Source organism: Rhinolophus sinicus, linkage group LG18 (assembly GCF_036562045.2).
Source record: "Rhinolophus sinicus isolate RSC01 linkage group LG18, ASM3656204v1, whole genome shotgun sequence".
Lineage (NCBI taxonomy): Eukaryota > Metazoa > Chordata > Mammalia > Chiroptera > Rhinolophidae > Rhinolophus > Rhinolophus sinicus.
The window spans coordinates 4187219-4201571 of NC_133767.1; the positions used below are offsets into that span (position 1 = coordinate 4187219).

Consider the following 14353-nt stretch of genomic DNA (forward strand, 5'->3'; position numbering starts at 1 on the left):
GCTCAGGGAAGGCATTCTTTAAAGAAACCTGTGAGAAACGTCCCCAGGGCAGCAAACTTTTAAACAAAGATTGGCTCTGTAATCAAAAACAGCTTGGCCTTACAGCACATTCCAGCGTCCCAAAGAGGACGGGGGAGCAGTGTTTGTGCCCCTGGCTGCATCTGCCAAGTAACGCTGACTGATGAACACAGTTAAATCGCACCCAAGGGGAATCCTTTTCTGGAGGAGGAAAAGGACACAGGTGAATCAAGGCAGTGGCTCTTGGGGGCACCATTCCCATTCTTCTTCGGCAAGAGAACAAGACGCGATGCGTGACATGAGTCCCCCCACCCCCACCCCGGAGAAACCCGAATGACCTCTTCTTCGCCAGTCCCCACTTTGCGATTAAGCGGCATGATGGGCACGGGCCGAGGCAGGAGTCTGGGTTCCCGAGGCTCAGCCTGGACCGGGTGGGGCTGTTTCACGTGAGACGGGCAGGAGGGAGCGGATGCAGGGGGCGTGTGGGGGGCTCTGCTCTCCGCCTTGCCTTCTATTCTGTGACTATCCCCCAGGCTGCGGACCCGTCCAGATGTCCGAGCCACCTTCTGACCGTGCCTGGGGGCCTGGTCGTGGCCACCAGCCTGGTGGTAGCCATACCACTCGAGCCTGGTGGGGAGGGGGCTCGGGGTGGCGAGGAGGTCTGCAGGTAGAACTCCGCGGTTTCCAACTGGAAAGTTCAGGGAGATTGCGGCCGCAGTGATTCAAGAGTAAGTGACCGTGAGAAGGACAGTGCTGTTTGGGCGCCCTGGTCAGGAAGGGGCTCTGCAAGCAGCCTGGCAGCAGGAGGGCCGACGGGGACCATGGGGGCCACGAGCTCAACCACACGGCATCCAGGCCTGGCCGACTCTAGGCAACCACCTCCTGGCTCCCCAAACGATCGGATTTCCTCAAAGCCATGTGTTCTCTCTCCCTCGTTCTCTCTCGGTCTTCTGCATTTACGCGTCAGGACAAGGGTGCAGATACATTAAACACAGGAGAGAAGGAAGACGGAGCAAATAAAAAGAGTGACCACAGAAAAGGCCAGACCGCGTTCTGGTCTAGAATTAATAAGCCAGGATTTTTCAGTATCATACTAATAACAGGAAGAGAGCCATCTCCTGAGTGCTTGGCATAAATGCCAGCTCTGGGACAGGCCCTGTTGCAGTATCTCACGTTGTTATAACGACCGATAGGGACAGCGAGTGGGGAGGGGGCTCTGGCCTGGCTTCTGGCCTCAGGCCTGTCTACCCACCTCCGCTGGGGGGGCTGGGGCGGGAAGGAACTGACGTATGAGTTCCCAGTGCCTAGAGGTGGTTTGCGTGGGGTTATTAGTGGGCAAAGCCCCCATCTGGATTCCATTACTTTTTCTCCTGTTTCTTGCCTCAAACCTGACCCCCTGGGGCCAGGGCCAGCACACTGGCTCTTCTGTCCCTTCCTTTCATGCAACTGGGCGGATGCCGTACGCTACGGTCTCCCTGGCAGACCAGGCCACCTCTCTGTCCGGTAAACCCGTGGACACGGCTCAGCATCCTGGTGGGAGGTGTGAGCGTGAGGCTGCATCTGGACGCCAGGCTGAGCCGTCACGTTCTAACCCGGCTGTTCATCAGGCAGTGGCAGAACTGGACATAAGGCCGAGCTTGGGTTCCCAGCTGGCTGCGGTTCCCTTGTGCTGCCCCCTGACAGGTCACATTATCACCTCCCTCTTACAGGTGAGAGAAACAAGACTCAGAAGGCCTGCGTGCACCTGTCTTGAGATCATCCAGCTGGTCGGGGACGGAGACACGAGTCAACTCCAGGTCAGCTGACACCACAAAGCCTGTCGCGTGCTCTCCTGGAGCGAGTGGGGTGCAGGGAGACCGCCTTTCGGTTGTGCTGTGGAACAGCTGCGCGTGTACGGGGGGAGGGCAGCCCCTCCTTCCCGACGAGGCTTGCTGGAGGCTGACATTGACATCAGTGAGGATTCCATGGGGCACCACTCCGGCAGTTGTGGAGGGGTTTGGAGAGAGAACAGGATGATGTAGGAAATGTGAAAGCTGGGGCCGGTTCCTCTTTCTAGGCTTAGAGCAAACACAACTGGCGAAGCCCCATCTCCCACCGGCCAGAGAGAGAGAGATCCCACAGTGGTGCTGATGGGGCCACACTGTCTGTGGCAGCCACAGGGTGGGTTTGTGCTCCTGTGTGATTGGCTTTTTGCTCCGGGCCCAGCTGCTTATGCAGCGTGCTGGCAGACCTCGCCGGTGAGGCAGCTGCGTGGAGCAGAATGTAGGTTGTAGACTCGAGAGTCAGCTGAGCCTGCGCTGGGCCCCGCTGAGCGGTGTGACCTTGGGCAAGTGACTTGAACCTGCCGAGTCTCAGTGTCCATCTCCACACCACCCCAGGGGACACTGGGCAGAGTAGATCACAGTGACGGCGGCTTAGCAGCTGGCCGAACGCTGGTGACTCTGGATTCCAGTTCTGACGGGCATTGCTTCTCTCCTGGTCTCGGACACTCCTGTCTCCCGATGCTCAACCAGATGAACAGAACGACATGGGACAACAACGAATGGGTGGCTTCGGTCCCCAACTGCCCAGTGGGTACAATATGACCCGCTGGTGAAGAACTCAGGTCTTCTTTTGTTTTTGTTTTGTTTTCCCCAGTGATGAAAGAAGCAGGGGTTTGAATCAAGGCCACCATCATTGAAAAGGCATAGACACAACACTCCTATTCCACTTGACTTTTTCAGACACGCTGCCCTTCCAGATTGCCCTTGAGAATAATCTTTACCTGCAGTTAGACGTGAGGAAGGAGGCAGGGGGCAAACAACAGAGTCCGCGGTGTGAACCACCCACGCTGTGGACCACCCTGGGCTCACACCCAAACTCCCAGGATGCACTTGGATGCACACCACCCATGCTTTTGGCCACAGGTGGACAAGCCACCGAAATGAAGGCTTTGCTTTCCCGAGAAGCAAATGTGCCAAATGCACTGGGTAGGAAGGTACCCAGGGTTGGACATGTTCCCTCCACAGACACGTAGCTGGCAGCTGCCAACAAGAAGGCGGGGAACTATGAGGTCTCAGGAGGGAGACGTTAGGAAGAAAACACTTGCAAAGTTCAACGCGTGGTCGGTTTGGGATCTGGTGAAACCATCCACTGGCAGAGGATGGAAACCATGTTTGTTTCTGAACTGGTAGCATCCACTCCGTCTCACTTCTTTCCAGCACTGTAATTCTCTCTAGTGGAAGTGTCTCCCCCCCGCACACAAACATGAGGCCCACGACGGCACCAGTGTTTAATCGGCTTTGTTCACGTCTCCGTCCCGAGCATCCAAAACTGGGCTGCTCCATCTGCTACTTGTTTACATTTAAATTCAAACCAAATCGAATTTAAAACGGAGCTGCTCAAAGTGCATTTCAAGCTCTCCGCGGCCACATGGTGCTCGTGGCACTGCGCTCAATGACAGTTACCGAACACCCCTGTCGCCACGGACGCTCTGTTGGACGGCGCTGGTGTGAAACACGGCCTGGCAGTTAGTAAGTTCTCAGTAAGCAAGCGCTGAATGAACGAGTGAATGAATGACCAACATGCTCTGCTCTCGGCTGGCCAAAGAAGGGACACAGGACTCAGCATAAAACCATCTAACGTTTTCCCTCAGAACACTGAATTTCTTTTCCAGTAATGAAAGAATGAAAATGGCAAACTGACACTATGGCTGGCACGGATTTAAGCCAAACAGTGGCGGCCCTTTGGTGAAACAGCCACGTCATTCCTGCCTTTTGTTCTGCCCCCTTTTGCACTGAGTATGTGAACTCCTCTGACCTTCCAGAAACATCCGTCCTTGTCCGCGTCAGCCAAGGCAGTGCTCTAAACTGACAGGACCACTCTTGGCTTGCCAAGGAGACCAGTGCTTGTAACTGCGAGAGCTCCAGGAATGCCAACCTCATTCCATTTGTCCGGGGGACACGCGGGGTCAGTCCTTGCCCCCCAGAAAGCCCGGGGAGCTGCCCCACCTAAAACATGGCTCGGGAGACTCAGAGGCACGGGTGGGAGGAGGGCCCACGACATTTCTGCAAAGGCGGGAGGACGCTCCGCCGGGCTGAACACCAGGGCTGAGGAAACGAGGACTTTGCTGCAGAGGCAAACGGAAGTGTTAATGGCATCACTGCTGGCGTGTTTTTCCTGGTCCCTCGTGCACAGTGGCCTGGGCTGAGACGCCCTTTCTGACTCGCACATTGTCTGGGTGGAGCGTCCCCCTGGGGGGTGTCACACCAGGGTTTTGGGGTCACAGGAAAAGTGGTTGGATGCTGAGAAACTGGCCAACAAGGGAGATGGTGACACCCAAAGATCTGGGTGTTGGGCCCCCGAATATGAGGAGGACGGAGGCTAATGACACATTTTCCACGTAGCATTTACCTTGCTGTTTATTACTGTCATTAAGTGACAGGTGTCTATGTCTCCCCCAGACCAGTGGTTTTATACTCTCGCTGTGTATTCCAACCCCCGGAGAGCTTTCAGGGTGTACATTGCTTGCTGCCTCCCTCGGGGACTTTCCATTCAAATGGTCTGGGGTGGAGTCCTGATATTTTAAAGGTATCGTAAAGAAACCTTCCAAGAATCACGTGGAACCCTGATGTTCCCCTGTGGATAACCACGTCACAGGATGCCGTGCTCCGTGGAGGGACCTTGTCTGCCGGCCGGGCGCAGGGCAGGTGCTCAGGAAATGACTGTTGGATGAAGGAACAGGAAATGCCAGCTCCATCTGACTCAGAGGTGAGAGGCCGGAGTCTGTGCAAGAGCTGCCACCGATGGGACTGTCAGCAGTGCCCGCTCCAGACGTGGCTGGAGACCGAGGGCAGTTCCGTGCCTCCTGGGGCAGCTGCACCCTGCACTCAGCCCGGCTGTCTTGGGGGGAAGGGTTCCCGTCTCCCCAAATTCACACCCACCCAGAACCTCAGCAGGTGACCTTACTTGGAAATGGGGCCTTTGCAGATGCCATTAGTTAAGTGAGGGCATAATGAATTCGGGGTGCCTAGTGGAAGGTCACGTGGAGAGAGACCTACATATGGGAGAGAAGGCCAAAGGCAGATGGAAGAGATCGACGTGAGACACCTACAAGGCGAGGAAGCCAACGACACACAGCAAGCGACAGACACGAGGAAGACGCAGGGAGGACCCTCCCCAGCAGCCCTGCCGACGCCGGGGGTGACGAGGGTCTGTGGTGACACTCGCGAGGCCTGGCGTGCGTGTGAAGAAGTGTGCTAGAGATTCGGTTCGGGTGCCAACCTCTTTCAACTTTTTTACACAGTGGAAGTTTCATTTTGGGGGACGAAGTTAAAGACACACTATGTGTTCAAGGGCCCCGTGGAGGGCCTGACACACAGTAGGTACACAGGAAATGTTGGCTGGATCAGTCCCACGTACACACGGGTCCTGGGCGCACTGCAGGAGCCCGGGACACCTGTTCCCTGACTTCCCGAGCTGGGGTTCTCTGCTGAGGCGCCACAGAACAGGTCTCATGTCCCAGCCCAGGTCCCTCCCTGGTGGCATCTCAGGATGGTGGCCTGGGTGCACAGCCCAGTGTCACGTAAATGCACCGTGCGCCCACTGGGTTAGACCTTGCTGCCGTGGATACATAAGAGGCGGAATTAGCAGACCATGGGTCAAGCTTGAAAAATTTCCGTGCTATTTCTCCTGCCACGTGCACGCACACACACCCCACAGACAGTGGTGAGCCCTGGAGGGGCCCGGGACACCCTCAGCCCTCCTCCCTTTGCATGTGATTTGGTGCAAGATACCGGGCCTGGAGCAGGGCAGACGGCGTGGGGCGATCTGTTACTCTGGCCCCAACCAGACAACAGGGCAAACGGCTTTTGGACTCACCCCTCCCTACCTAACGTATGAGAGCGCAGTTTCCTGCCTTAGTAAACAGAACATACCAAACAAAACCAGCACGTCCTTTGCTGATTCAAGACCTCGCCTAGTCTCAACGTTTGAAAACCCCCATTTTCATCCACGCACTGGATGCATCCCCAGCTCCAACCAGAGCCTCCGCGGGCCAGGCCGTTACGTCAGCAACACTGGAGTGGAAAGACCTGGGTCTTTGAACACGCTTCCCTTGCACAGTCCAAATACAGAGTATCTTTCCTGGTCGCAAACGAGTGGGTTCTGTCCTGTTTTCCCTTGAAACACTAGTCTTCGCAGTCTAATGTTGCTTTTCCCACTTTTGAAAGAGATGTGGGTTCAAGGATTGTTTTCCTGGTCTTGATTTCATGAGTAACGGGAGAAAGGAAAGCAGCTCAGCCGACGGTTACGTCGTCTGTGGTGCCTGCTCTGTTCCACGGCTAGGATGCTAACAGCCCGTGTTTCTCAAGCACTCTCTGTGCGTCAGGTACCGTGTTACGCCCTTGACACGCACTACTTCCTTTAATCCTCCTAACAGCCCCATCAAATAGGTACCAATGCTGTGCCCCTATTTTAGGCAGAGAAACTGAGATGCGGAAGGCTAACGCAGCGGGTGCCGAGTCACCGGCCCGTCAGTGGTGGCCAAGAATCTGTAACCAGGCTGTGTCCAGGGCTTGTGGTTACTACAGACCAGCGAGCCTTTACTACCTAAGAGCGGCAGAGTCTGGCCCCCCAGCAGAGCTGGGCAGCAGACATGGCAGGGGGCAGGGGGTGCGAAATCAAATCCCAAACAGCCATTGCAGCCACGTGGGGAGTGGGGGTCGGGCTCTGCCCTGGGATATCCCCCAAGGTTTCAGAGCCTCTCAGAAGCTTCGACTTGGGCACGCCCGTCCTTTCGAGAAGGCTCCTGAGTTTGCTCGCCTTTCCTGGGATGGGAGAAGTGGGTTTGGAAGCTACAGATGGAGTGGCAGATGGGCAGTGAAAGCCTATCAGAGTTGCCCGGGATAAAACCATTCATCTGCAAAATTCATATGTTTTTGTGTGGGGCGACTTCAGGAAAACAACAGCAAGAGGAACCAGCAGTGCTTGATGCATGAAGTACCTCTGGCCATCAGGCTGGCGAAGCACAGTGGGGCAGAAGGGCTTGGGGGGCGGGGCACGGACACGACAGCAGTGAGAGGTACAGGGAGAGAAAGAGGCCGGCAGAGACGCAGAGAGACCTGGAGCATAAAGCTGAACTGCCCAGAAGCAGGATGGCTCTCTCCTCTGAACCCCATGTGGGCGTATGGTCTGAGAAAGCATTTCTGGGTCTCCTGCCTAGAGCTCAGATAGTCACAGCTGACATTTACTGAGCACGTTGCTTTAAGCGCCCGAACTGTGCTAGGTTGGATCATACATCCTGATTTCACAAAGACTGAATTTACTTGCTCATGGTCACGTGCTAGTGAAGTGGCAGAACTCGGACTCCAACCGCAGCCATCTGCTGAGAGCTGGGACATTCATCCGCGTGGACGCTGAAAAGCCAGAGATGTGGACGCCATGGTCACGGCTTCGAACTGCAAATCAACACAGGGCCTCTAGGGGGCAGCCTCGAGACCTGACGCGATTCTCCTGAAGGGCCATAGGCCTGGGTTCAGCTACCTGACGTCCAGAAGTCTCTGGCTGAGTTCCACCATCTGACCTAGGCTGAAATGACCTCTGGGGCCTCCACTGGAGGTCTGGATGAAAAAAGAGTGTGGGAATCTTGACCAGAGCTCGTCAGATGTGGGGACAACAGGTGACCTTCTTCTATGACGTTCCCTGATGGCAGGTGGTGCACTCACTACCCTCCCAGGCACGGGTTTGAGGAATGGCTATGCTCTGTAGGTGGCCTGGGGCCTCCCACGCCTCTTGGCCAGCTGGCTTCCCCAAGGGGCCAACTTCAAGCAGAAAGAACACCAACCTTGGAACCAGACAGAACTGGGTCTAGTCCCCAGTAGACTTCATGCCACAGATTCCTTACGTGACCGCGGGCCTCAGTTTGCCCATCTGTAAAACAGGTTTGCTTTGAGGGTTGAAGGAAGTGCCTCCGACGTTAGCTGCTACACTCAGCATTTTGGGATATTTGTGAATTCGGTCCTTTCTTGGAAGATGGTGGGAGAATGTTCTAACTCACCCTTGAACTTCCGTGAACTAACCTCTCCTCATTTCTTTATTATCCTCTATCCATGTTGAAGTTTCTCAAATGCAGCTGCTTCACCTCTGACCTGTCTTGTGCAGGCTGCTCTCTCTCTCAGCAACTGGAGACGTGTCAGCTGGACGTGATTTTGCCCCTTGGGGAGAGAATATCTGGAGATATTTGTGGTTGTCACAAGTGGCTGGGGGTGGGGGTACTCCTGACATCTAGGGGGGTAGAGGCCAGGGATGCTGCTGCCCATCCTCCAGTGTCCAGGACGGCCTCCAGGGCACAGACGATGCAGCCCAGTAAGTCAGTGGTGCCCAGGCTGGGGACTCCGAGCCTGGAACGACCTCTTTCTCACTGGCCTGTCAATCTTATCCAGCAGGTCCCAACTCAAAACGCATCTTCAGAGGCTTTTCTCACCTCCTGGTCACGCCCTGGTAGCGCTCACACCATCTGCCTTTCCTTAGAGCCCTTTCACACAGGGCATGAGGCTCTCCTGCCTGATTCCATCTTCGCAAGTTGGATATGACCAGGTAGGGTCTGTGCGGCTTTTGTTCACTAAACGCTCAAATAGTGCCGAGCACTGTAATTACTTAATAAATGTTTGCGGAATGAATGTTTGAATGAATTTGTAAATAAGCAAAAATCTGCCAGCGGTGTTTCTAAATCACCTGCTTTTATCGCTGCTGTCCTACGAACAAAAGAAACAGGTATCTTTTGAAGCCCCAACATTTTTCTCACATTCAAGGGCGCCAGGCATATCCTGCCCAACCTGAGCAAAGACCTGTGCCTTCCCCGGACCCCCTCCAGAGTCCAGGGTCTCCCAGGAGACAATGGGACGCCACCAAGCCCAGGACGACACCAAGCACTAGAAACCAGCTGTGAAGGAGACAAGCTGTTTCCAGCTTGAAACAGAGGCCGTCCCACCAAGCCTGTCCCTTATGTAGACCCTGATTCAAAATCCAGACTCCTGGGAACACGTGGCCTTGGTATTGACGACACTAGGGACGCCTGTTAGTATTTTAGGTGTCACAGCCATATCGATGCTACGTTCAAAGAGAGATGAACACTGAAATATTTACAGGCACAATTTTATGATTCTTGGCAATGCTTCACTGGGGCTGGGGGGAGAGGGGGAGAGCAGAGAAGCTGCAAGGCTGCCACAAATTGATTACAGTTGAAACTGGGTGATGGGGGGGCGGCGGGTCCATTATCCTATTCTCAGCACTCTGTCTGTTCATGTTTGAAAACCACCCTGATAAAGGTGGCTTTTTGGTTTTGTTTTGTTTTTTAAGATGCTTCATCCAGCTCTTCTGGGAATGCGGTGCCCAGTGCCCGCATGCCCACCTCAGAGGAGGCAAAGCCTCTCCTCCACCTTCATCCTTTTCCGCCTTCTCAGTAAATCGGATGGAAGGCATGGTCGCAAAGAGGTGCCTCCTTGATGGGAACTGCAGCCCACGTTCTCGCCTTTTCCTTCCTTTACAAGCTCTCTAGAGGGGTTTTCTTCGCTCTGGTCTGTTTTAAAGAACAGACCAGTATTTGTGCAAAGGGACAGTCCCTCCTTGTGGCATCTCCACCCCCTCGGGGCTGCTGGCTGCACTCCCAGCCCCACCCCCTCGGGGACAAGCGAGCTGCAGGCCCGGAGCGGGCAGACCCCAGAGACAAGCTCACATCACATCAGTGGTTTCACGTGAAACCTTCCAATTTTAAAATGGAGACAATCATTTCATTTGCTAAAATTTGACAGGAGCCAAAACGACACACAATAAACACCCAAGGCCTCAAGTAGCCCAGAGACACCTACGGGCGTGAGACTCTGCCTGGGCTGTCCCAACCGACCCCCCTCCACTCTACCCTGTTCAGTTAACTCCCAAGTCACACCTTGTCCTTCCTCTGCCCTGAAACGTGCCAGTGGGTCCCCTCTTGCTTCAAGTGACAGCCAAGTTCTAGAATCTCCATGATCTCGCCCCCATTTCCTTGCTGACGGCCTGCCTTTCACTGCCCTCTGCCTCCCTCCTTATGTCCCGCCATAGGTCAGGGGGTTCCCACCTCAGGGCCCACCCCACTTTCCCTCTGCCTGGGCCCCTTTCCCAGCCTGCCTGCCTCCCTCCTCCTCCCTCTTCCATTCTTCTCGGTAAGTAAGGACGTTCTCCCAGCCACTGTCGTTCAAAGGACGCCTCTCCCCTGCGTCTTCTCTCTGCTTTGCTTCCCCCACATACCATTTAACTCATTTTGTTTGTGTCTGTCCTCCCCACTTGGAAGGAAGTGCCTTGTGGGCAGGCGTTTGGGTCTCTAGGGTTTCCTCGCACAGAGCTGGGAAAACCGTGTACCTAATACATTTCTGCCAAAAGAACGAAAGCACAAAAGATTGCCAGGTCCAAGGTGGATCCTATGCTGAGAGATCTATCGAGAGGAGGTGAAAGCCTCCCAGGGCACCTCCCTGAGGCAGAACTGCCCCTGCCTCTGGTTGTGCAGCTGTGAGCAGAGGCGCGAGAGGAAGCAGGGCCTCGGCCGGGCTTACCTGATGGGGTAGTCGGCTGCGCTGAGGTTGATAAAGAAGTCCCAGGGCCAGTCAGTCATCTCCAGCAGGTCCCGCATGCTCTGCAGGTAGGTGGACAGCAGGCTGGCGCCCCCCCAGATGGTGGCCATCCTCCAGGGGGTGACGCGGACGTTGTCGTACTGCCTGGCGAACTGGCGCACTTGCCGATGCAGGTAATTGGAGCGCTTTTCCCAGGAGAGAAAGGGTAACATTCAGCAGGCCAGACACCACCAGCCACAGCCCTGTCCCCTCGCTGTCCCTTCCCTTCTAGTTGACAGGGTTGCTGAACTTGGCCACGTGACCGGCTCAGGCCTGGGGGTGTCTGTCTGAGTCTCTACTCGAACCTTGGGGATTTTTAACATTTGACTTGAGCGATTGGCAATGCAGGGTCCCTGGCCCTGCCTCTGAGCTCCTGCTGCACCAGGAGCCTGGGACTCTGCATTTTTCTACAAGACTGCTGCATGTGGGCTGAGGATAACAAGCTAAGAAACACGGCTGCATCGCCACCTGATGGGTCATTTGAGGGGTGGAATTTCTCCAGGACCCTCTCACAGGCCTGCTAGAAGCAGGCCCTTTGGCCTCCTAAGTGCGTAAGCATGTCACATCAGGAGACATACAGAAACCTTTGGGACAAGCCAGCTCAGGGGTCAGCAGGCCTGCTGCAAGTTTTGGTAAATAAAGTTTTACTGGAACACAGCCACACACATTCATTTACGTGCTTTTTTTTATGGGTGCTTTCACACCACAGAGAGGGGATGGCCTTTCAGCCTAAAATGTGTACTAGCTGGTTCTTTGTAGGAAAAACGTGCCCACTCCTTGGGGTAGCTGTCCTCACAAAGTGGCAGGTACTGCAACGGGCAGTGGGACAGTGAGGAAATGAGGCAAGGAGAACATGTTTACGGAGGAAGCCCAAAGTCACAGCTGGGAACTTTGAAACTGACACACACACACACACACACACACACACACACACGCACGCACGCACGCAGAGACACACATAAACACACACAGAGCTTCAAGACTGAGCACCCCTAGGGGAGGCAGACGGGCAGCCTACGGGCGTCCCCTGCGAGGGGCAGGCCTACAGAGGGGACAGGCAGACCCCAGGGGAGGCCGGCGTGGGGTGTACTCACCTTGTCCACATGGATGTAGTAGAAATGGTCCTTGTGGTAGATGGCCTTGAACATGCGCGTGAGCTGCCGGGAGGCGCGTCCGTGCACCACCAGCACGAAGGCGATCCTGACGGGGTTGGCCAGCATGTACTCCACCGCGTCCTCGTCCCACTGGACGTTCTTGGTGGCTTTGCCTGCGGGGAAGCGGAGAGACCACAGGTGGGGTGAGGCTCAGCGGGTCCTCTGGGGGTGCAGGCAGCAACTCTGATGCTCCAGCAGGGGCTATAGGGGGGTCACGGTAGTCGTATCGGGCCCTGAAACCTGATTCCACTAAACCAGGCATGTCCTGGACCCTTGTGCTGAGCTAGAGCTGCAGGAGCCGGGGACCCTGAGGTGATTGCGTCATGGTTCCCATCCCCAGGGAGCTTACAAAAGCCGATGGAGACGTGTGCGCATATTTAACTATTAAGCAAGAGGAGATGAAAGGTATAAGAGATGTGTCTCTGAAGCCTGGAGGAAGGAGAAGCTAATTCTGAGTAGGAAATGCAAGACACAGGTGCCCTGCTCGCCTGTCCAGACTCCGTTCTCCCGCCGCCTCCTAAGAGCGCCCATTAAAAAAAAAAAAAAGAATCTTGGGAAGAACAGATAACATGACACCTACCCTCTTAACAACACTGGAAGCGTACAGTAGGGCAGCGTTGGTTATAGACACAGAGGAGTACGATGAGCTCTGGGATTCGCTCCTCGCATAAGGAAAACTCATCATCTGTTATCTTGGGGAGCATTTCCCCCTCCTCCATTCTCAGTCCACGGGGATGGGGAGGGGTCCCACCATCAACAACATCAGGGGCGGCCCCAGAGCTTCGGCCCAGCCAATGAGATCCCTGAATCTCCCTGGCTGTTGTTTGTATGGTTCCGAGGTGAACATGTGACCCAACCAAGGCACAGGGCCAAGAAAACAGAATTCTAGACTTCTGCTGGAACGGCTAGATAAGGGTTGTTCTTTTCCTGGTACACGTGAAACTGGAAGATTCTAAGAGCCCTCTGTCCCCACATGGAGAGAGGGGGCTGAGGAAGGCCACCAGAGACAGCACTGCCGAGCGACAGAGAGGTCTGGCTCCGACCGATCCCACTTGACTCCCAGCCCAGCCAGGGGTCAGCCACCATCTCGCGCGCGTTTTCTCTAAAGGCCCAGATCCTACCCGGCTCCACCTGGTCCCAGACAGCTTTCATCCCAGAAGCAGCCACAGAGTCTCCCTTTCTCCTCCATTCCCAGGGCCAAGGTTTCCAGAAGAAACACAGCTTCTGGTTCAGTTCACTACAATTTCTGTTAGCGAGTGCCTGGCTTTCCTCGGCATCCAATATGGTTTCTCGTGGGTTCTACGTTTGTGGGCCCAGAACTTGGTTGGGGAGTTGGGGGCTAACTGCAGGTGTCCCAGAATGTCACCTGGGAAAGCTCACATTGGGAGTGGTGACCTGGAGGTCAGGAAACCGGGAGCCTGTCAGCAGTCGCCGGAAAGCTACATGGCTGCCAAATGCACACGGCACCTTCTGTGTGACCCCACAGGACAGGATGGGATCGATGGGCTGTGCCCCAGTCCACGGCACAGCCCCACAGCCCCCACAGGCCTTCCGAGACTTGTGGCCCTACTATCGACCTGGCTACCTGGCCCTCTTTCTTTACTTCGTTTCTGTCTCAGGACCTTTCACTGGCTACGCTCACTACACCTGGGACACCTGCTCCTTAGATCTTTGCCGGCTGCGTCCGCTTGGCACTGCTTCACTGCTCAATAAAAGGCCACCTGCCCCCCTGCAGCCACGCCACTCTTTTCACTCACCCCAGTTCAGTTTTCAGCACAGCTTCTAACACCCTCTGAAACTCTTTACCCATTTACTTGTTTATTGTTTGACTACCCAGTAGGACACAGACTTCAAGAGATGAGGGACTATTTCAGTCTTGTTTGTCACTGAAGACACAACAGGATAGCGACATCTGACACACATGTGGCTCTTGGTGGGGAAAAAAGTTACGGAAGGGCACATTTTGGTCCAGTATAATAATAATAATAATAATAATAATAATAATAATAATAATAAATTTTATTGAGCACTGACCAGCCCTTGCCGTTGATTTTCCATTTAATCCTCATAACCCTTCAAGATAGTGTTTCTTGGTGACAGACATTAAAATTCTATTGGGCACGTTTCAAAGTAAATAGGTATTCCGGAGAGCAAAAGCAGATAATGTGTGAACTGTACCTCATAAGAATATCCAATGTTATAACTGAAATAGACCGATTCTTTTTTTATTAAAATACAGCTAACTTACAATATTATATTAGCTTCAGGGGTACCCCATAGTTAGTCAACATTTATCTACCTGAAGACGTGATCGCCATGATAAGTCCAGCAACCATGAGACCCCATACTATGCTTTTCCAATATCAAGAGAGGGCTTATATCCCCATTTTTCAAATGAGGAAACCCTGACATCTTAGAGACGCCAAGGAATTTATTTCTTCAAGGTCACAGTAAGTGAGTTATCGCACGTGGGTAGGTATGCATTTGAGGACCATCAGAGGCATTGCAGGGAGGATTTCTGTATCATGTGGGAAGCTGACTCTAGTGGCCAATAAGGTCACA

At 54.4% G+C, this 14353-nt stretch overlaps 1 protein-coding gene across 2 annotated transcripts in view; it reads right to left on the reverse strand.

The window, feature by feature from the left end:
• XYLT1 (xylosyltransferase 1) overlaps positions 1 to 14353 on the reverse strand; it is a 335332-nt gene that overhangs the window by 51473 nt on the left and 269506 nt on the right. For both annotated transcript variants that reach the window (XM_074322544.1, XM_074322543.1), the window contains exons 4-5: positions 11732 to 11904; positions 10581 to 10783 (exon numbers count right to left, since the gene is read on the reverse strand). In XM_074322544.1, the coding sequence (XP_074178645.1) occupies positions 10581 to 10783; positions 11732 to 11904 (376 nt within the window). The remainder of the gene's footprint in view (positions 1 to 10580; positions 10784 to 11731; positions 11905 to 14353) is intronic.